The sequence below is a fragment of the Macrotis lagotis genome, chromosome 1 (genome assembly GCF_037893015.1).
Source record: "Macrotis lagotis isolate mMagLag1 chromosome 1, bilby.v1.9.chrom.fasta, whole genome shotgun sequence".
Taxonomy (NCBI): Eukaryota; Metazoa; Chordata; class Mammalia; order Peramelemorphia; family Peramelidae; genus Macrotis; species Macrotis lagotis.
The window spans coordinates 736,845,366-736,867,811 of record NC_133658.1 but is presented as its reverse complement, the minus strand read 5'-3'; the positions used below and the strand labels follow the sequence as shown (position 1 = coordinate 736,867,811).

Sequence of the window (22,446 nt, the reverse complement as noted above, 5' to 3'; positions counted from 1 at the left end):
GCTGCCCCTATTTTTACTTTTAAACAAAGCTCCATGATTCCATTAAGAAGCAGAATACAAAAGTATTTAGTTCAAAAATAAAAATCTGTTTCCTCTGAAAATATGAATTACTGGGGTGGCTAGGTGGCGCAGTGGATAGAGCACCGGCCCTGGAGTCAGGAGTACCTGGGTTCAAGTCTGGTCTCAGACACTTAATAATTACCTAGCTGTGTGGCCTTGGGCAAGCCACTTAACCCCATTTGCCTTGCAAAAAAAAAAAACAAAAAAAAAACATGAATTACTTTATTAACCATAAGCTAGGGAAATTAATTATTAGTTCGCTTTTATTCTTAGAGGTAACTCTAGTCCAATTATTTTTAATTACTTATTTATTCCAACTGCATTTGTTGTCTCACTGTGACAGCTATCAAACCTAGCATTCTGCCTGCTCAAGCAAAAATTTCTAACTAGGTTTGCCTAATGGAGACATTCAATCAGACCCTTGGGTTAAGAGACGGGCATCTTCTGAGCTGCACGGGGCAGACAGATAAAACAAGGAAGTCTTGTTCTTTAAAAAAGAAAAGCACACTGCTAATTTTCAATATACTTTTTAATTTTACAATGATTTGCCATCCATCAATCTCTCTACAATCTTTCTGTCCATTATTATTTGAGGGGAGCCCCTTGAGTCTTCATCTGTACAATTGCTTACTTTAAATTAACTCATTCACCCTTGTTAACTTCTTTATCCTAATGTACTCTCAATCACCATTTCATAATATTCTCTTGTATTCTATCTATAATATGAAGTCATTTTGCAATAACCCTTCTAAGAATCAACAATATACCTCCTCCTTTTAAGCCTTTTGATTGAAGATTTAAAAAAAGATCACAATTTTTATAAGTCATAAGGTCTTCAAGCTTGATCCAGTCAGATAACTGAAAAAAGGAAAAAAATACATGTAATACATTTTGTTAATCAAGTTTTCAAGAAAAAATAATGTTTGAATAATCCAATATCACACAGTAAATAAGAAATCCAAGGAAGTAAACTATTCAGAACACTGACATTTCAAAGCATTAAGATTTTTTTAAATGTTTAGGAAAACTTTCTAAAATGTTCTCCCTCCCACAGAGTATATTTCAAAGGATTGATCCATGATATCATTAATATAGGTTCTCCTTCTAACTGTATAAATCACAACTAGAAATCTCCTCAAGCTGTTTTTCTTTATATCCTCCCATATGTTTTTGTAAAAGTCTCATTGATAAAGGATTTATCTAACATGCTGAAGGCATTCCTCTCTAGCATTTAAAATTTTATAGGTACTAGAACTGCATCCAAACCATTCTGTTACCTGTCACACTAATTCCATAACTGGCCTTTTGATCTTTTCCAGATCATGTATTTCCTGATCTCCACTTCCAGAAAACAAAATCATTTGCAAATATGCCATTACTTTACACTCATCATATATAACTCTCCAATGTCCTTTGACTTCCATGGAATTTTAGTTTTTCAGAGACTATGCTGTTTCTATGAATTTACAGCCACATGGCATTGTAGAAGGATATTAAGATAAAATTTTTATAACTGATGAGAACTTTGGGTCTGTGAAACTGCTATATGAAGCCCAAAAATAATTCAGTCTATTCTGCTTCCTCTATTCACTGTCCATCTGTAATACCAAGTAATATATAATAATAAGATAACTCAAAAGGCTATCTATCCAGGGGATTTCAGTTTAAATAGACTTCCCTAGTCAATTTAGTTTCTCTTCTATGGGTTTTAAGTGGTCATGAATAGGCATTCATGGAATATATATATATATATATATATATATATATATATATATATATATATATATATATATATATATATAATATATATATATATATATGAGTCATAGAAATGCATAGCATTCTGAAGATGGGACTTTGGAGGAGTTTTGTGTAAGCCACAGATGACACTCAATGGCCAACAAATGACACAGAAAAATGACACAATAACGTTCAGTACACATCCCATAAAAGAAAAATTCAGACTTATCTCATAATAAGGAAGGAATAAAACATTTTATTCAGATTTTCAAAAAATTAAGGGGACACTGTACCCCTAAATCCCCACAAAGAGGAAGAGATAACTCTATATCATCTACAAAGCTGAACATCTAAAGGACTTCACTATGTGAATGTCTCTCATTTGGATTCTACAATGGACATCCTCAACAATAGTACTAAACATCTTTGCAAAGTATGTATCTTCATGTTTTATGGCTCAGTTGATGTCAATATGATAATATCAAGGTTTTCTGAATATAAGCAAGAAATCTTATATTATCTAAATATAACCATATTAGAAACTTGTTCAAGAGGAACCTTCAACAGTATGTCTTGCTCCATTGAATCTTTTTTCCACAATCAACAAAATGACAAAGACAATTCTTTTTTTATTTAGGTTTTTTTTTTTTTTGCAAGGCAAATGGGGTTAAGTGGCTTCCCCAAGGCCACACAGCTAGGTAATTATTAAGTGTCTGAGACCAGATTTGAACCCAGGTACTCCTGACTCCAGGGCTGGTGCTTTATCCACTGCGCCACCTAGCCACCCCTGACAAAGACAATTCTTAAAGGCTTTCAGTTAATTTTGTGACTAAATGTATGGTCTAAAGAAAATAACTTGCCAGTGTTTTCTAATAGAAAAGAATTCCCTTTTCTACAAAAATTGCTGGGAAAACCAGAATTATAATCTGACAGAAATTATGTTTAGACCAACATTTAGACCATATTCCACCATAAAATCAAAATGGATATATGGTCTTAAAATTAAAAATACTATAAAAATTATTAGAGTAAATTTCTACCAATAATGAATAAAGGTTAATACAAAATATATGTGCAAAATCAAGAGATTTTGTCAAATAGAGAAGTAGTCAAATGGGAAAAATTCTTTCTAGCAAATCTTTCAGATAAGGTTTGGTATTATATATATATATATATATTTATATGCACACCTAAATTGAAAGATTATCAAGTAAACCAGAAAGGGACTCATAACTTCCTTATTACTTAGGTAGTAACTGCTGACCAATTGCCAAAAGGTAAATGACAGCAAAAGCCCTGGGAGAAGCAACACCCAAAGATGACTGGCCATGCTTCTTCTAGGCTAGTCCTCATAATCATCACCATTAAAGCAAATCCTGTGCATAAGGGGTAAGACATTCCCACCAACTATTCACAAAGGGCAAGCAAGCCAGTCTAGCTGGGACCCCATGAGAGAAACAGGAGTCAGCTTGTGCCTGCAAGTCAAACCATCACAACTACTTTGACCACTATCCGCCATCAGAATCCAATGAAGAAAGCCAAGATGCTGAACCAAACTGCTTTTGGTATGACAATGTTTTCAACCCTTGCCCATAGGTCCAAGGGAACCAACCCTAGCAGAAATGTAGAAATGGTGACTGCTCCTATAGATAGAGTCACACTACTGACAACACAAAAAAGAAAGCTGTTGCCACCAAGGTCTTTGGCACTGTCAAATGAATCAATGTCAGATATTTTACAAGAGAAAATGACATTAAAGAAGCATTACCTCCCCAACTGATAAATGGTCAAAGGATATGAAAGTTTCCAAATGAAAAAATTAAAACTACATATAATCACATGAAAAAATGCTTCAAATCACTTTTGATCAGAAAAATGCAAATTAAAACAACACTGAGGTATCATCTCATACCATAAAAAGGGAATCTGATCAATGTTGGAGAGGTTGTGGGAGGACTGGGACACTGATGCATTGTTGGTAGAGTTGTGAATGGATCCAACCTTTCTGGGGAGCAATATAGAACTATGCCCAAAGAGCAATGAAGTTGTTCATACCCTTTGACCCAGCAATTCCAATCCAAGGACTATATACAGAAGAAATTGTAAAAAATGGGAAAAGTCCTACATGTTCCAAAATATTCATAGCAGCTTTTTTTGCAGTGACAAAGAATTGGAAATTGAGGGGATGCCCATCAATTAGAGAAATGGCTAAACAAGTTATTTGGCATACCATTGTTCTATAAGAAACCATAAATGGTCAGAATATAGAGAAGCATGTAATGACTTATGAGATCTGATGCTGAGTAAAGAGAGTAAAACAAGAACAATGTTCACATTAACAACAACATTGTGAGATGAATAACCTTGATGGAAGCAGCTCCTCTCAAGCAGTTCAGAGAGCAGAACTATATTAGACCAGCTATGGACAATGTTATCCCCATCCAGAGGAAGAAAAACAAAACAAACCAGACACACACACACACACACACACACACATACAACCTTTCAGAATCTGATGAGCACTTCATAAATATCTCTTTCCCTTAATCCTAATTGCTCATACTGATAATAATGAATCTGTAAACATGTTTTATCAGAAATATGTATGTAAAATGCTAACCTGACTGTTTGCCACTGAGGGGAGGAGGGTGGGAAGGGAGGGTGGAAGGAAATTTCGTTACTTAAAAATATACACATCCATATGGTTAAACATCAATCAATCAATAAATAAATAAATAAATAAATTTTTTAAAAAACTGTTGGAAGACAAAAAAAAAGCATTACTATCTGCTTCACAACTGCACCCCAAGGACCATGAAGCTTTTCCAACTGACTAGCAGCTCAAATCTTTCATATACATTGATTTCCCCACTAGCACATGAGCTCCTTACCCAAACCCCTCCAAATGCCTTTGAATAATGACTCTAAACAAATTCTAGAACTCACAAAAAGAAAGAGTGAAACAATTTTCTAGCCCAAGACAACTTAGAAAGTTGGCAGGAAAGTTCTATTGCACCAAGGGAGAGAGGAGCTCAGTTCAGCACAGATCACACCAGCCCAAGCTGGTCCCAGTGAATCAGGAACAGGCAGTAGGGCTACTGAATCATTGATAGCAGTGGAAGTTTTCAGATCTCTCAGTCCATGGATGCCAAAGACAGGTTAGTAGGTCAGCAGGAAAGGTCTGTCACACTAGGGTGAGAGTAGAGCACAGTATAACAAAAAGGCAGTCCTGTCCCAAAACACCAGGAGCAGGTCTTGAGAGTCACTGAATTGGCAGCAGTTGCTTCCAGTTCTCAGTCCACGGATGGTAAGAAAGTAGAACAATTGCTCAGATAGGGCACCAGTCCTAGAGTCAGGAGGAACTGAGTTCAAACTTGGCTTCAGTCACTTCATAATTACCTAGTATAAATTACACTTAATAATTACCTCAAGTCACTTATCCCCATTGCCTTAAATAAACAAATTTAAAAAAGAAAAGAAAAATGAGTCATCAGCTTAGTAAAGGAGAAACAAAAAAGAATACTGAAGAAAATAACACCTTAAAAACTAGACTGGGGGGAGTGGCTAGGTGGCACAGTGGATAGAGCACTGGCTCTGGAGTCAGGAGCACCTGAGTTCAAATCCAGCCTCAGACACTTAATTACCTAGCTGGGTGGCCTTAGGCAAGTCAATTAACTCCATTTGCCTTGCAAAAAAAAAAAAGTAAGAAAAAAAGAAATGATGGAAGACTGCTCTGATATTCTAGAACCAGACAGCAAAAATATAGAAATTGAAAGAATCCACCAATCACCTCCTGAAAGCGACCCCAAAATGAAAATTCCCAGGAATAGCCAAATTCTAGAGCACCCAAGCAAGTAAAGAAGAAAATAATTACAAGCAGTCAAAAACAAGGGGGGGGAGAGATGAGAAGAGTGAGTAAATCTTACTCTCTTAAGAACTAACTCAAAGAGGGAATAAACATAGCCACTCATTTGAGTATAAAATTTATTTAACACTAGAAGAATGTAGGAGGGAAGGAGAGGGGAATGATAGAATAGAGACAGATTCAAGGAGGGGAGAGTCAGAAGCAAAACATTTTTGAGAAGAGGCAGTGTAGAAGGAGAGAGAGAATAGAATAAATGAAGATGGAGTGGAATACAGTAAGCAATATAACTGTGAAAAAAAATTTGAAGCAAATTTCTCTTAATAAAGGCCTCGATTCTTAAACATAAACAAATGAGTAAAATTTATAAAAATAAGTCATTCCCCCAATTGATAAGTAATCAAAAGATATGAAAAGTTTGCAGAGAAGTTTATCAACAATATATCAAATCCTATTGATTACTATAAACCAGGCACTGTACAAAGCACTAGAGACAAAAAGAAAGGAAAAAAACAAACCCTACACTCAAGGAGTTAATATTCTAATGGGGCAGAAAACCAGCAAACAACTACACACAGAAACAAGATGTATACAGGATAAATTAAAGATAATTCCATATAGAAGGTACTAGCATTAGGAGAACCAAGAAAGGCTTCTGATAGAAGGCAGGACATTAGTTGGCAATTGAAGGAAGCCTGAGAAACCAAAAAATATAAGTGAGGATTGAAATTATTCCAAGAATGGGGGGGGGACAATAAAAATGCAAAAAGTTGGAATATTCAAGAAATAAGGAGGTCAATGTCATGGAATTGTAGAGTACAAGGCACAAAGTATAGTATAAAAAGAATAGAAAGGTAATAAGGTTATTCCAAAACCAATCAGAAGGCTTTATATTTTGATCTTCAGGGTAAGGGAGTCACTGGAGTTTACTATATGAGGAAAGGAAGGGGAGAAGGGGCAAGATATATAGGATATAGGATATAGGATATAGCATATTGAGATCTGCTCTTTAGGAAAATTAAGTTTTGGTAGTTGAGTCAAAATCATATGGGAATGGGGAGACTTGAACCAGGGAGATCAACCAGTAGGCTACTACAAAAGTACAGGAGTGAGGAGATGAGAGTCTTTGAGGAGAAAAGGAAGCATATTTGAAAGAAGTTGCAAAGGCAAATCAGAACTGGTCATTGGATGGGGGGAGAGGGGATAATTGGTGTTGATGATGGCAATAATGATGGGATTCTTTTTCTAAATGGGATGATTTCTCTGAAATAGGCTGCAGGAAGAGTGGCTAGGTGGTGCAGTGGATAGAACACTGGCCTTGGAGTCAGGAGTACCTGAGTTCAAATCCAGACTCAGACACTTACTAATTACCTAGCTGTGTGGCCTTTGGCAAGCCACTTAACCCCATTTGCCTTGCAAAAACCTAAAAAAAAAAAAAAAAAAAAAATAGGCTGCAGGGGCAGAGCTATCTCTCCTGAGGTCTATGAGTAGGTAAAGACTGTTCAAAGTGGAAGTGATTTCAGACACAGGCCATCTCCTGGCTTTCCCTTGGGAACCCCTTGATGATCCAGCTAGCCTGGACTGCCTGCATTATAAGTAACAGCTGGCAGTTGATGGAAATGGATGAGAAATGACAGACATATCAAGTATCTGACCCCTGTAATTTTGGCATTGATGCTGGACCTCAAAAATTTTTCCCCATATGGTTCACACATTTGACATTTTATATAAACAAATTCCTATTTTACAACAAATACTTGTATTTTGGGGTTTTCCCCCTTTTGTAATGGTTTCAAAATTTCAATTAATCCAAAGGGCAATCAGACTTGGTGGCTGAAAAATATCAACAATGCTACTGTACTAAAGTAGTTGAAAACATGATATCGAGGGCATGTGTGCCCAGGAAAAGAAGTGAAGAACATACAGGTAAGCCAAGTATCCACTGATACTCATAAAATATTAAAAGAACCACCAAAAGGCTCCATTGGTAAAGGGTAGGCCCTTAATGAAAGATATACAGAAAGATGATGGCAAGAATCATACATGATGGATAGATGCAATCTGCACAGATAGAAGGAGTATCTACATTATTGAGATCACATCCATTTAAGGAACTTTTAAAAATTATTAAAGCAATCATTTGTTCAAATAATATGATTATATTATTTAAGGAAATAACATTTATTACAGGGTTATTTTCCAGTATAAGCCCTTCAATGTTAACAGAAATCTCATTTTGAAAAAATGTCCAAGTACTTTTCATTTAAAATGCCATGTAGTAATGAAAAGAACCTGGATGAAGCCAGGAGTCTTAACTTCGTTTCAAATTTATTTATGATGTTTAAGTATGTAGTAATGTTACTATGGCAGGCAATAAAATCACAAAATTTACAAGAATGGAAGATATCTCACATATCCAAAAAAAGAATCAACACTCTGGAAAAGTTGGCCTCCAGTCTGACTCAAGACCTCCAGGAAAGGAGACCCCATTACTTCAAGTCAACCCATTCTTCTCTTAAATAGCTCTAATTGTTGGAGAAGAGTTTTGATTTGTTTGTTTTTTCCTTATATCAAAGTAAAATTTTCTTCCTTGCAACATGCACCTATTGCTCCTAACTCTTCCAAGAGGGTAAAAGCAATTACTGAATCTCTTTCACCCATACTTTTCACATCTGCTGAAATGGAGATAATGTCTATAGAACTGACTTCACAGCATGGTAGAATGAGTTCAGTGGGAAGGACATTGGCTCTAGAATTGGAGGGTGTATGCTTAAGTATTCTTGATTCTTACACTTTTGCAACCTTTAGAAAATCACTTCTTGATTCAAAAAATGGGAGGACTAGACATAGGTTTCCAGGTCCTTCTACTTCTAAATCTATGTTCCTTTAAATAATTTTTATATAATTTGTTAATGTTAAAACCACTCATGTAAGTTAGTTATTGTGGACATATAAAAATATATTCAAAATATTAATTTTCTATTGCAATAAATTAGCTTGTGTTTCTCAAAAATGAAGCTGTAAATTCCCATTTTACCCCCCCCCCAAAAGCAAAGACAGAGCCATAACCAAAGCATGGAAACCCTCCCCCAAAAATAGTTTTTTGTTTGGAGGTTCAAGATCTCTACCCAAGGTCTCCACCATTCTAAAATGAATTTGTCTTGGAAAAAAGTTAAATTGAAAACACTTAAATTTTCTGCATTCCCTGGGTGTCAGAAATCTTAGATCAAAGTTCTGATTTCTGCAACTAGTCTATAACATACATGATCTGAGAGGAGTTTCCTGGGGCACTGAGAGATGAAGTAATTTGTTCACTGTAATGCTAAAATGCTGGATGCAGTATTTGAGATTAGCCCTTCTGCTGCCTCTCCTGACTGAAAATATTAGGGAAAAAAATCCTTCTCTTACCCCCCCCCAAAAAAAAGATATATTTGATGATTCAGAAAGCAACATTAAAACAAAATAAGAAAAAAAATAAGGGAAAAAAAGTGCTCTGACTTCAGTGAAATTGAAAAGTATTCTGAAAAGTCTGCCTCTCCTGACTGAAAATATTGGGGGAAAAAATTCTTCCCTTATGAAAAAAAAGGGAAAGATATATTTGATGATTAAGACAGCAACGTTCAAATAATATGAGCAAAAATTGTCACTTTGATGCCCGTCCCTTCAACCAGAAAAAAAAAAAGGCCTGTAACTTCACTGAAATTAAAAAGTATTCTGAAAAGTCTACCTCTCCTGACTGAAAATATTGGGGGAAAAATTCTTCCCTTATGAATAAAAAAGGGAAAGATATATTTGATGATTAAGACAGCAACGTTCAAATAATATGAGCAAAAATTGTCACTTTGATGCCCGTCCCTTCAACCAGAAAAAAAAAAGGCCCTGTAACTTCACTGAAATTAAAAAGTATTCTGAAGTCTTAATCACAGGAAGTGAAAGTTGGGAGTAACGGGGCCACCGCTGCTGCCGGAGGGAGGGCGGCTGGGGGTTGGATTGGGCGCCCCACAACAAACAAGCAAAGCCGGGGAAGCTCGGGAGGGCTGCGGGGTGACGCGCCTGTTCCCAGGACGGGTCGCCCGCGGCCGCCCCTAAGAGCCCGGGCAGAGGCCGGGGGCGGGCGCGGCGGCGCGGCGGGCGCCCTTACCTCCCGGCCGCGGTGCCACAGCTGCTGCTCGGACGCGGGGAAGCCGGTGTCCTGCTCAATCAGCTCCTTGACTCGGCGGGCGGCGGCGGGGGGCGGCACCTCGTAGGTCCTGCAGCCCACGCAGCCGTGGAGGACGGTCACTCGCGCCAACCTGGGCGGAACACAAAGAGGACCACTGAGCCGCGGGGCGGGCCCACGTGGGCCCGGCGCGCCCCCCCCCCCCCCCCCCGAGCTCGGGCGCGGGGCCGGCCTTACCTGTCCCCCATGGCCGGCGGCCCCGAGCCGGAGGGCGGGGAGGGAGCCCCGCGGGGAGGGGGCGGCGGGGGGAGGGGCCGGAGCCGGCGCCTGCAGCCGCATCCCGCCCGCGCGCCGCCTCACGTGGGCCCCCGCCCCTGCCGCGGAGGTAGCGAGGGAGGGGAGGAGCCGGCGCCGGCGGGAGCGCGCCCGCCCCGGGGAGGCGGGAGCGCGCGCGCCGGGCCCGAAACCGTTAGTCCGGGAGCCCCGCCCCGCCCCCACCGCTTGCCGCGCCAAGCTACTGCTCTGCCCGGACGCCCTGGCTCCGCGCCGCCCTCTTGTAGCCGCCGGACAGGCGAGGAGCCTTTGTTAAGCGCCAGCTGTATGCCCGGCTGCGAGCTAAGCCCTGGGGAGACCAAGAATGGAAAAAAAGCCCCTGCTCTGGGCGACCCCGCCTCGAAATCTGAAGTGTTTGCCCGGGTTCTGACTCTGCAGGACTCATTTGGGATTTTCTTTCTTTATTTCCCTCTCCGGTTCAGCTTAGAAATGAGGACGCTGGGACAAGGCTCCTTCCGGGTCTCGTTTTCTGTGATTCTCTTCGGACCGAGTTTGGCTGCTACTCACTTCCACTCAATCTGAACCATTTTTTTAATCTGAAAGCTTTAATCACCAGTCTTATTCTAAAGGACATTTTTGTTTAAAAAAAATGCTTCATATAAGCTGTTGTTTTCAGCATCTTAATATTATAATATATTTTCAACATTTTAACATCAGCTGCTCCCTCTTCCTGTTTCATGACTCTTTTTTTCTGGCTATTTACTTTTACTTTACCTTATTTATCTTCTTTGCTACCCTCTCCGGTCCTTCTCTTTCCCCTTTCTACTCTAATCCTAACATCTCCCTTCCCTTCTTTTTTTTCTCTTTTTTCCCCCCTCTCTGCTTCTCATCTCAAGACAGAGATGGGAAATATAGGGAGACTTTTTTTTAAACAAGAGCATTCATTGTTATGGAATACTGTTGTGATATAAGAAATGATGAAAGGAATCAGATTTATGAACTGATGCAAAGTGAACTAAGCAAAATCGGGAGAAAAATTTATACAACAATATCATAAATGCAACTTTGAATGACTTAGCAATCCTATTCCTATTGAGCACAAAAAAACTACAGTTCCAAAAGACCCATGATGAAAGTCACTATCCACATCCAGATAGTTGATACATATTTATTTTTATTTGGGGGCTAATGAGGGATTTTATTTTGCATACACAAGTATATTTGCAAAGGATTTTATTTTTCTTGCTTCCCAAATAGTTTCATGACTGAAATGACTCAAACAACAAATGAGAGAAGAAAGGAAGAGAGAATTTGGAATGGGAATTTTAATATAATTTTTAAAATATTAATAAAGCTCATTTATTTCCCTACGTTCATCATAAGGCAGTTTTAATCATGTCACTTCCCTGTTTGAAAAAAATTTTAGTGGTTCCCTAATACTAACAAAACAAAGCCACAACAGAAATCTGGGAAAGTATCTAGATAGGAAAAATAAAATGCAAGCAAAACATGAATTTCTCAGCTTTGATATTTAAAGCCTTCCACAACCTGGTTCCAGGTTACCTTTCAATTCTTTTCAAACTATTCCCCTTCTTGCATTCTATATTCAAATTAGTTTACTGAATTCCGTCTCTCATCTTAACTTTATAACATTTTGTCTCTTTCATCCTTCTCAATCTTTGTAGCCTTCAAAGATAAAAAACAAAAAAAGTAGAACTTATATGTATCTAACAAAGACTAAAGAGTTTCAGTGATTATTAAATCAGATTATTAAATAGATGAAAGATCTGTTTTGCCTTCCTTGATATCCCCATCACTAAGTACTGTCCCATTCCTCATTTTTTATACTTATTTTTGTACATAGTGCATTTCTGTCTGTATAGCTCCATTAAATGTATGTTGTCTGAATGTAGAGATTTCTTTGTTTTCATCTTTAAGTATCATATCACAATGGCTTGCACATAGGCACTTAAATAAATGTTGAATTCAGTTACTTTTGAAGTTGTATTGGGGGGTTGGTGCATGTTAGATTTACTTAAGATAGTGACACACACAAAGAAGATACCCGGGGACTGCCTCTTAGAGTCTGGAGGACTGGAGTCCTCCATGTGTGACCTCCTTCATGCGTCTACCATGTGTTTGGGAGAGGTTTTTTTTGTGTTGTTTTGTTTTTTCTATGACCTATCTAGCCAGAACAGCTTGACTCAGCAGTGACCAGGGCCTTTGCGTTTTGGTGAATTTTCATCTGACAGTGTGAAGGATACCTCTGGAACATACAATTTCAGTTGTCCAATCATCCAGTTGTTGATCTAGGACTGGAGTTCAGGAGAGAGGCTAGAACTGGATATATAGAGATATAGGAAACTTCTACATGGAGATGATAATGTCATGGGAGTTCAAGTTAAAGGGAAGGTCCAGAGGTTCTTAACCTAGGGTCTTTTTTTTAATAAATGAATTTTCAATATAATTGCTATCCTTTTTTTAAAAAAATATAAGGCAATGGGGTTAAGTGACTTGCCCAAGGTCACACAGCTAGGCAATTATTAAGAGTTTTAAATCAGATTTTAACCCAGATCCTCCTGACTCCACGGCCAGGGTTATATCCATTGCACCACCTACCTGCCCCCAATTGCTATCCTTTTTAATGATATGTGATTTATTGTAGAGCCAATAGGCTTCACTGGACTGCCAAAAGGACCCCTTAGGACATATAAAAAAGTTAAGATCTCCTGTTGCAAAAAAATAAAAGGGGGGAGGGGGTGAGAGAGCAGGGAAGAAAGAAGAGAAGGGAAAAGAAGGGAAGGAAATGAAAGAAAAGAGAAGAACAAGGAGGGGAGAAGAGAGTACTAGAAAAATTTAAAAAGGACTGAGATACTAACCAGAAACTATCATGTTGCTTCAAACTTAACTTTTCTGCCTATTTTTATCTTTTGACTCAGAGACTTGCTGTACCCGTAAAGTTATCATTATGCATACACATTCACCTACCTTTTAGAGCAGACAATTAAGATATTGTTCTTCAAAGAGCTGACATCTGATAGTGGAGAAATAATTAACAAATTTAATAATAAAAAGTTTAACTCATCAATGTGATGAAATTCCTCTATATCTTAATAGAAAATACTTCTGTCTTGTTCTGGCCAAAAAAAAAAATTGTCTCCTGGTGGCCAAATTTCTGGTAATAAGACTTTCCAAAATTAGCTAGGTTGGTCCTCCAACAACAAACACATAGTCTTTGCCAGGCACATATTCAAAGCTTTTCTACCTTGGTCTTAAACTGCCAAAGTCTGTGATTTTTTTGCCATGATCTTTGAAGAACAAGGATCATCTCCATGCCATAAGAGAAATAAAAATAAGACCTTAGCAGAGGGAGTATAGTTCATATAAATGCATTAATTGCAAAAGTGTGTTACTGAGAGGGCATTCAGAATCATGCTGCTAGATTAGTAGAGCATTCTAGACCCATTTGTCAATTTCAGAAATCTGAATTTCCCAGGGAAATTTTTCAACCTCCTCAGATCACAGAAGTATTACTAAATTTGGGATCTGTAAGCAACCTCAAGGGTCATCTAATCCAACCATTCATAAATTCTCACTACCTATATACTTGGAAAGCTTGTGGAAGATGTATAAGAGAGCAGAGAAACTGGATCGTGGAGCAGATAGCAAAAAAGAGGCTATTGCAGTTATTCAGATGAGAGATGATGAGGGTCTTAGTTGGAATGATTGTAGGGCAAAGAAAGGTGGATGAGTGGGAGATATAAGAGATGCAATCAACAAAATTTGATATGGAACAGGGGTAGAGAATATAAGAAAGGAAGAGTGAAGAATTGAAGATGAATCTCAGGTTGCAAACTAACAAGATACAGTAACAGCAAGAGACAGAAAGGTAAATCCCATTTAAAACATCAGACAACATAAAATATTTAGGAGTCTACCTGTCAAGGCAGATTCAGAAACTTTATGAAAACAACTATAAAACACTTTTCACACAAATAATATCAGATCTAATAACTGACAAAATGTCTATTGTTCGATAGGTCGAGCTAATATAATAAAAATAACAATTCAGGAGGAATGATGGTACCTGGGGCAGCTAGGTGGCACAGTGGATAGAGCACTGGCCTTGGAGTCAGGAGTACCTGAGTTCAAATCCAGCCTCAGACATTTAATAATTACCTAGCCATGTGGCCTTGGGTAAGCCACTTAACCCCATTGCCTTGCAAAATCTAAAAAAAAAAAATCATGATACCCTTGACCAAAATTGGGAAGGAAGGGAAGGGAGGGCTGGGGTGAAAAATAATAAGTTCTGTTTGGTATACAGCAGACTGTTTGGTTTGGTTTAGTTTGGCTTAACATGGTTATCATCAAATAGATCAAGGAAATGCTGTAGATATATTTTATTTAGATTCTAGTAAAGCAATTTTATTCTGTAAGTATTAGGAAGAAACCTGATCAGGCTTAGGATGATTGATTTGACAGCTGGTGTGAAACATAAATTAGAGAGAGACTTGAAACTAGGAGGCCATAGCAGTAATTTAGGTGAGAAATGATAAGAGCTTGAATTAGAATGGTTACTGTCTTAATGGAAAGAGACAGATACAAGAGATATTGAAAAAGATAGAATCAGGATTTGATGCTCGATTCCTTATGAGAGAGTAAAGAAGAGAAGAATTGAAGATGACTGAAACTACAAATCTGGGTAACTGGAAAAACAGCAGTTTCCTTAAAAGAAATAGTTAAGTTTTGAAGAAAACAGGTTTAGGGAGAAAGATAATGCATTCTCTTTTGGATATATTGAGCTTAAGATGCCCAGAGGATATCAAGGGAAGATCTCTATCTAGCAGCTGATGATGTGGGCTCAGCTAAAGTTCAAGGGAAAAAATGAGGCCTAAATATAGAGATTTGATAGTCAGCAGCATAGAGATGATGATTGATCTCATGAGTAGTTAAGACAGAAGATTATCCAAAAGGGAATCTTGGAGGGGATATCTACAAATAAGTGGGGAGTGGAGGCCAGGGAAACCATGGATGAAGATTTAGCAAAGCAAACAGCCAGGTGAAAGAAGAATCAAGAAAAAAAACTGTCACTGAAGCAGAAAGAGTATCCAAAGAAATGGACAACATTGTCAAATGATGCCAGAGTCAAAACGAACGAGTACTGACAAGACTACCTTATGTAGCAACTAAGATTTGGATGGTAACCTCCCAGAAAATAATGTTGGTCAAGTGGCAGGATTGATAGTCAAATGACTTGGAGAATTAATAGTGAATGTATATGTCTTTTTTTCTGAGAGTTTGTAAAGAGAAAACTAGAAATAATGCAATAGAACAGAGATAGGTAGGTGGCAGTGACGGAGAGAGAGGGGAGAGAGAGAGAGAGAGAGAGAGAGAGAGAGAGAGAGAGAGAGAGAGAGAGAGAGAGAGAGAGAGAGAAAGAGAGAGAGAGAGAGAGACAGACAGACAGACAGACAGACAGACAGAGACAGAGATGGGGAAAAGGAGAGAGGAGAGGGAGGAAAATGGGGGAAGGAAGGAAAGAGAGAAACAGAGACACAGAGAAATATACTGTTATTTGTTATGTGACTCTGGGCACTAAACCCCTATTGCCTCCAAAAAAACAACAGTATAAAGAATTTTTTAAGTTAAGATTTTTTTATAGTTAGGGAAATCTGAACTTTTTTTCTAGGTAGCAGTGAAGGTGCCACAGAAGTGGTTCTGGTCTGAATTTCTTTTGCTTTTTTATTCAGACCCAAAAAACCAAGTAACTGACAAATCTCCCTTCAAGCAACTCAGTTGGTGGTAGTATGTGTTTTATTTTTAGATATATTGAATATAGCTGAGGAGATGATGTAATGTTACTGAATTAGCACACCCTGCTTTTCCTACTTTTAATGGGGGCAATGTGAATTCCCCAAAGTGCTATAAAATGACAAAAAAAAAGCTATTGGATAAACTGTATATCATTTTTAATATATTGTTCCTTTTAATGAAAAATGATTATTCAGTTGCCAAAAATTCTAATCTAAATCGTTTTTGCAAAATTCACTAAATGGCTGCCCTTGAATCTAGTCATTTAGTATTTCCAGGATGTATTGCTCCTGATTAAGTATTCTTGCTTAAGAAAAGCAGAACTTATATCTTCATATCTCTAGTGCCAATTTTATACATATTAGACGTGTTATAGGAATATTAGTACTACACATGATTCCTATATGTATATATATAAAATATCCTTTACATTTTTATAAAATGATAATATATTTTTGAAAGTGTTAAAAGTGTTAACAGAGTGTGTGTGTGTATAAAAACTAATTTGCTGACAGTAGTACATTCCTTATTTTTTTTAAAGAATAGGAACATTCAAAAAAAAAAGAATAGGAACATTCAAATTAGAGGAGCAGAATTACCATCCACATCAGTAAGGAAAACCATGACAATGGCACCCAAAGACTTCATCAGGAATATTTATCTCAGTTACCATCCTCCCAATCCTCCAAGCGCCTACCCTAGGTTTCACCTTTGTCTCCTCACTCTCTCTCATCCTCCACATTCAATCAATTGTTATTTCCTTTTGTTTCTATCTTCATAACATCCCTTGTGTATAAAATCTGCTGTTTGGCTTTTAAAACTTCCTTCTCCCCATAACCTTAACCTATTCCTTCTTTTCCAGACTTTTTACACCCTATACTCCTTTCTAAACTACCCCCCACTACCATAAACTCTGATATAGTGACCCTGTCATTCTTGCTAAAACTTGAACACGTGACATTCCCATCTCCATACTATGCATTTTTACTGGCTGACCCTCATGCCTGGCACTTTCACCTTCTCATTGCTCCCTCCTAGTTTCCCTATTTTCCTCTCTTTTCTCAGCTAAACTCCCATCTTTTTTTTTTTTTAGGCTTTTGCAAGGGAAATGGAGTTAAGTGCCTTGCCCAAGGCCCCACAGCTAGGTAATTATTAAGTATCTGAGGCCGGATTTGAACTCAAGTACTCCTGACTCCAGGGCTGGTGCTCTATCCACTGCGCCACCTAACCACCCCAAACTCCCATCTTTTCTAAGGTTTTCCCAGTCCTCCCAAATCTTAGTATCTTCCCTCTGAGATTATCTTCACTATGTGTACATGTGTGTGTGTATAAAGTTATATGTATGTTTGTATGAATATATGTATGCTGTTTGCATATATTGTCTCCCTCATCCTACTGTGTGCATATTGAATACAGGGGCTGGTTGGCTGATTGGTTGTTGGGTTTCTTTTCACTTTTCTTTGAAACCCTAGCTTTTAATACAATACCTATCATATATTATGTGCTTAAAAAATAAATGCTTATTGATGATTCAACATAGAGGGAAATGAATCAAAAAAATAAACCAGAAGAATATATTTATTTCCTTTAAAAATAATTAACTTATTTTCATTTTTCTACCCTTGGTTCCCGTTTAAGGTTTTTTAGTCTGGACCAGTTCCTTTCTTATCTCATGTCTTTCTTCTATTATAAAAACACTTCACTGAACATTTTTACCTTCTTCCTCATAACCTTTTCCCTTGTTTCCTGTCCCTTGATGCTATCCAGCCATCCAGGGCCCAGTCCCAGGCAAGATTCTAAAAGAAGTAAATGTTTAGGCTAGGCTGTGGCTACAAAGACAAATCTTGAAGTAATTCCTACCTTCCCATTGGCATTCTACTGGAAGTGAGGGGATGTGGAGAGGAAGGGGGAGAGAGATGACTAGAGAAAGGGAGGATGTCACATGTATAAACAGGGCAAATTTGCAGAATCAGCTTTTAGGAGTAAAGTAGTATGGCTTAATAAAGAGCCTCTGAATCAGGAAGCTCTAACTTTTGTCTTTGTATTCCTAATTTAAAACTGGAACATAGAAGATAATTGAAGTGGATAGCATAGTATCTGGATCATAGCAGTGGCTTAATAAATGCTTGCTGATTGACTGATTGATAGATTCAAGCACTGTCCCTAGCACATATTGATATTCTGTGAAATCATACCACCTACCCAACAAACTCAAACAAATGTTTGGTACCTACTGCATGTGGAACATTCTACAACCTTCTAGATAAGTTGTAAAATTTAGAAAGCGATTGCTACCTGATCATGTGAAGTGTACTCTCTAAATAAAGGATATGTTCCTGCTGCTGCTGATGATGATGTTCATTTAATTGTGACCATTTAATTGCTGTTCATGACTCCATGGACCGTAACATGCCAGGCCCTTCTCCTCTATATCCCAAAGACTGTCCAAACTCATGTTCTCATTGCTTCCATGTCACACTCTATCCATCATTCTCTGCTGTCCCCTTCTCCTTTTGCCTTCACTTACCATCATCAGAGTCTTTTCTAATAAACCCTATCTTCTCATTATACAAATAGCTAAAATACAAAAAAATACATGATAAATATGTCAGAGACATGCACTGTCTCTCCCTTAGAACTATTTGTATTACTTATGCTTCCTCATCATCATACAGTGAACTCCTTGAGAAGAGGCCCTGAGTTTTTTAGATCCCTGAATCTTTGGATTCACAGTACCTCCCATAAGATAGGTACTTAATATATGGATTATATTGAATTTGAATGGGATAACTGAGTAGAGGGAACTTATAAGGCAGGCCTTAAAGACATCCTTCTTTACAGATTTACTTTTTAATTGCTAGTCTAATCCCAATATGTAGTGTGGAAACAGCTAAATTTAATATAGGCTCAAAAACCACATAGGTAATATAATGAAACACACAATATAAACTATGAACTATGGAAAAGCAGCACTTTGGTATGCCTACATGAAAAAATAGACAATATTTATATGCTAATTAAAGAAAATGTAAAAAAGTATACAAATTAGTTCAGTATGTGCAAATTATTAAAGTTGGCAGTATATAAATACAGAGAAATTGTTTGAAGAATACCAATAAAATGATTTTTCTAAGTAATTAACTAAAAATTAATTTTCTGCTATTTAATGTGGAGTTTATTTGTTGTTTAGGTTTTGTTTATTTTTTAAAGGAGAATCTTAGATAAACTCTATAGACATATAGTAGATAAATTAGTGTCTAATGAATATTATCACCAGAAGCCATATGAGAATATAGTTGCTTAATATACATTTTTCCTAATATGAAAGAAAAGTATTATCAAGTTAAAAGATAGACTTACTTTCATAAAACTTCCCTACATGTAATTATACATAAATGTACAATTATATATATATTCCATACATTATATATAATGTATTATGTTATACGTCATATGCTATATGTTATATAACATGTTATACATCATATGTGTTATTAGATTTCCCCAAATAACTACTATTAGAATTTTAAAATAAAAGTATTATCTTTTTAAAATATTTTCTTTTGTTGCTATTTGTCCTTCATTTTTTGTTTGTTTTTACAATACAGAGAAATTCTATAGAGCTGATGTTATAGAAACTTAGAATCATAGAGTTTACACAAAATCACAAAGTTATGAATATGAAATATAGTCCTAAGTTGTTGGTAACTATATAGCAAAGTGAAGCATTCTGCAGAGTTGTCTTGAATAACAGAAGGTTTAAAAATTACTGCACATATTTTCAGGCTTGTGGAACAATTGGGAAGTTTGCCAGACATCCACCATTCTGGAAAACATGAATACTTTCTTTAACAGACAGGGGATATTACTGTGTAGAAATAAACAGAGGAAGTTTTTTGTTTGTTGTTTTTTAAGAAAATAATGGATCAATAAGGGACAAAACATTTTTTTTAATGGCTTGACAGTATGACTAATAGATTTTTCAGTTGTCCTATAAGTAATAGTGATTCAAGTATGTATGATTCACCTAAACATCTTGGTACTGCAGCCTTTCAAAAGAAAAAAAAAAGCTTGTCTCCATGCTTTACTGGAAAAGGGGAGAGAAATTCTCGTTTTTCATAAAATCATATATTTAGAGCACCAAGGCAACGTAGTGGGCGTCGAGTCCAACCATCTCATTTTCTATGTCTAGAGTAGGCAGGAGAGACAGTATTTGATCATAATTGAGATTGTAAGGGAGGGAGTTGGTACCTGACCAACTAATTTCCCCTATCCTAGGAAAGTAATTCCTGGTAAATCTACTGATAAAATATTAGATTAATTCACAGAAAGTAAAGAACCAAGTAACAGATTAAAATATTAACATTCTAGAACCCTTTTAATGTAACTTTCTCACTGAAGGAATTAGAGAAGCAGTTTGCTATTGGCTGGCAAAAGATTGACCACATTCATTGTAGTTTTTAAAAGGTAACTTACTAAAGATTGGAGTAAATTGAGGTCAGATAGTAGTTTTGTAGAATATGAATTCTGCACTTTTGGGGGGTGGGGTTAGTAGAGAATATTCTCTCCCCACCCCTAACCTTATTTCCATTTGCCCTGGCAATGGCTACTTGCCAAGACTTATAAGCTATAATTTAAGAAGCACATATCCACAGAATACTGTTTGAACTTGGGAAGAGATGCCCCTTGATCCAACCATCAAGTCTATGAATACTAAGTTAGAGAGGCAGACCAGAAGAGATACAATATAATGAAGAAATTGAGTCCCAAAGTGGGTAAATGATTTCACCAAAGTAGTAAAGGTGACAAGTGGCAGGGCTGGGATTCAAACTTCAGTCCTCTGGCTCCAAATCTAGTTTTGGTCCTGCATGATACTTCTCAAGAGAAGAATTAGAAACTTTCTCATATGTGCCAAAGTTCTAATCCTGAGGTAGTCTAGTGATGATGATGATGATGATGATGCTTGTCCTTTGTTCTCAAAGAAGACCATGATATCAGGGAGGTGATGCCATGGCATTTACATGAATTGGATTTTGAGAGAGGAGGGACTGTGCTAAATCATGTGAGTCATCTGTGACCAGATATGTATCACGATGACTGGAGATGGCCTTGATGCAAGACAATCAGGGTTAAGTCACTTGCCCAAGATAACACTGCTAGTAAGTGTCTAGTGTCTGAGGCTAGATCTGAACTCAGGTTCTCCCAACCCCAGAGCTGATGCTCTATCCACTACCACATAGCTTCCCCCAGTCTAATAGTAGTCAGAGTTAAATAAATATAATTTTAAATCACTTTCATTTCTGAATATATCCCTGCCTGTCTCCTATCCAATGAGCCATCCTTCATAGCAAAGAATATAAAAAGAAAGAAAGCAATCAGTTCTGCAAAACCAACACATCAAGTCACAATCTCTCACCACAGCAAAGGAGTGAGAAAGGTAGGTTTTCTTAGCTCTTCATCAAATACAAGTTTCTTTGTTATACAATAGCATTCCATTTATGATTTCTATTTTTTCAGTTACGTTGCAATAGTTGTATATGGTTCTTCTATTTCTGCAACCTTTATTCTATATCAATTTATATGTCTTTGCATAATTATTGGAACTCTTACCTTCTCTTTTGAGGTTCCATTTTGTTCCTGGGATTAGAAATTGGGCTTTCCAAAGCAGTTAGATTCTTGGAGAGTTTCTTCATCATCTATCTCCTAAGCTTCTGGGAGATTCTAGAGTAAAATGTTGATATAGGAATATGAATTCCCTTCTAAAAGGGAGGTGAAGGAAAGACATATACTTATAGAGTCCCTGTAACCATTGATTAAAAACTTTAAATATTATGTGTTATTTTATCAGAAAGTTATTTCCCTTTACCAAAAATATGGAGAAATGTGACTAAATCATAAAAATTTGATGAATTCGAAATGGCCTGAATGCCTAGATTCAAGAAAGCCTGGATGCACGCAGCTCAGAAAATGATTATCCAATCTTTAATTGGATAATTACCTTACAGTCTGATGAATTCTTGTGCTGCTTGACAACAATGACCTGGAATTTATTGCCTTTCATGGGAAATGAAGAACCAAAATTTCTAAGGAAGTTGCCTACCTATGGTTTTTCTGTAGTGTTTAAGCAAACTCTTAAGTTCTATGAACTTGTGTCTGTAACTTTTTTCACTGATGCTAAGTGGCTTGTGCTGTGTGTGTGTGTGTGTGTGTGTGTGTGTGTGTGTGTGTGTATTATTTAGAAATATTTCATAAATTGAATTTAAAAGTCATGAATTGAGACCCCAGTTCAAGCAGAAACTAAGAATGTGTTATGGCAATCTTAAAAGAAAAAGAGAACAGAATGAGGAAAGTTGGTAGTTTAGTGTGGTCAGTTCTGAGAGCATTATTTTAGTAAGGACATCAACAACCTGGAGTACAATCTATTAGAGAATCACTAAAATTGACAAGAAAATTGAACTGAAACAATGCCATTTAAGGAACCCTTGAAATAAAAGGAAATGTAGTCTTTATAAGATTTATTTATTTATTTATTTATTTATTT

At 37.1% G+C, this 22,446-nt stretch overlaps 1 protein-coding gene across 4 annotated transcripts in view; it reads right to left on the bottom strand.

The window, feature by feature from the left end:
• SACS (sacsin molecular chaperone) overlaps positions 1 to 22,446 on the bottom strand; it is an 82,595-nt gene that overhangs the window by 34,888 nt on the left and 25,261 nt on the right. For 2 of the 4 annotated variants that reach the window (XM_074216210.1, XM_074216211.1), the window contains exons 3-5: positions 21,516 to 21,626; positions 9,804 to 9,954; positions 828 to 918 (exon numbers count right to left, since the gene is read on the bottom strand). In XM_074216210.1, coding sequence (XP_074072311.1) covers positions 828 to 918; positions 9,804 to 9,954; positions 21,516 to 21,601 — 328 coding nt within the window. In that variant the 5' untranslated portion in view covers positions 21,602 to 21,626. Of the gene's footprint in view, positions 1 to 827; positions 919 to 9,803; positions 9,955 to 21,515; positions 21,627 to 22,446 lie in introns of those variants that run through there. The other 2 variants (XM_074216212.1, XM_074216213.1) reach the window with 2 other exon arrangements.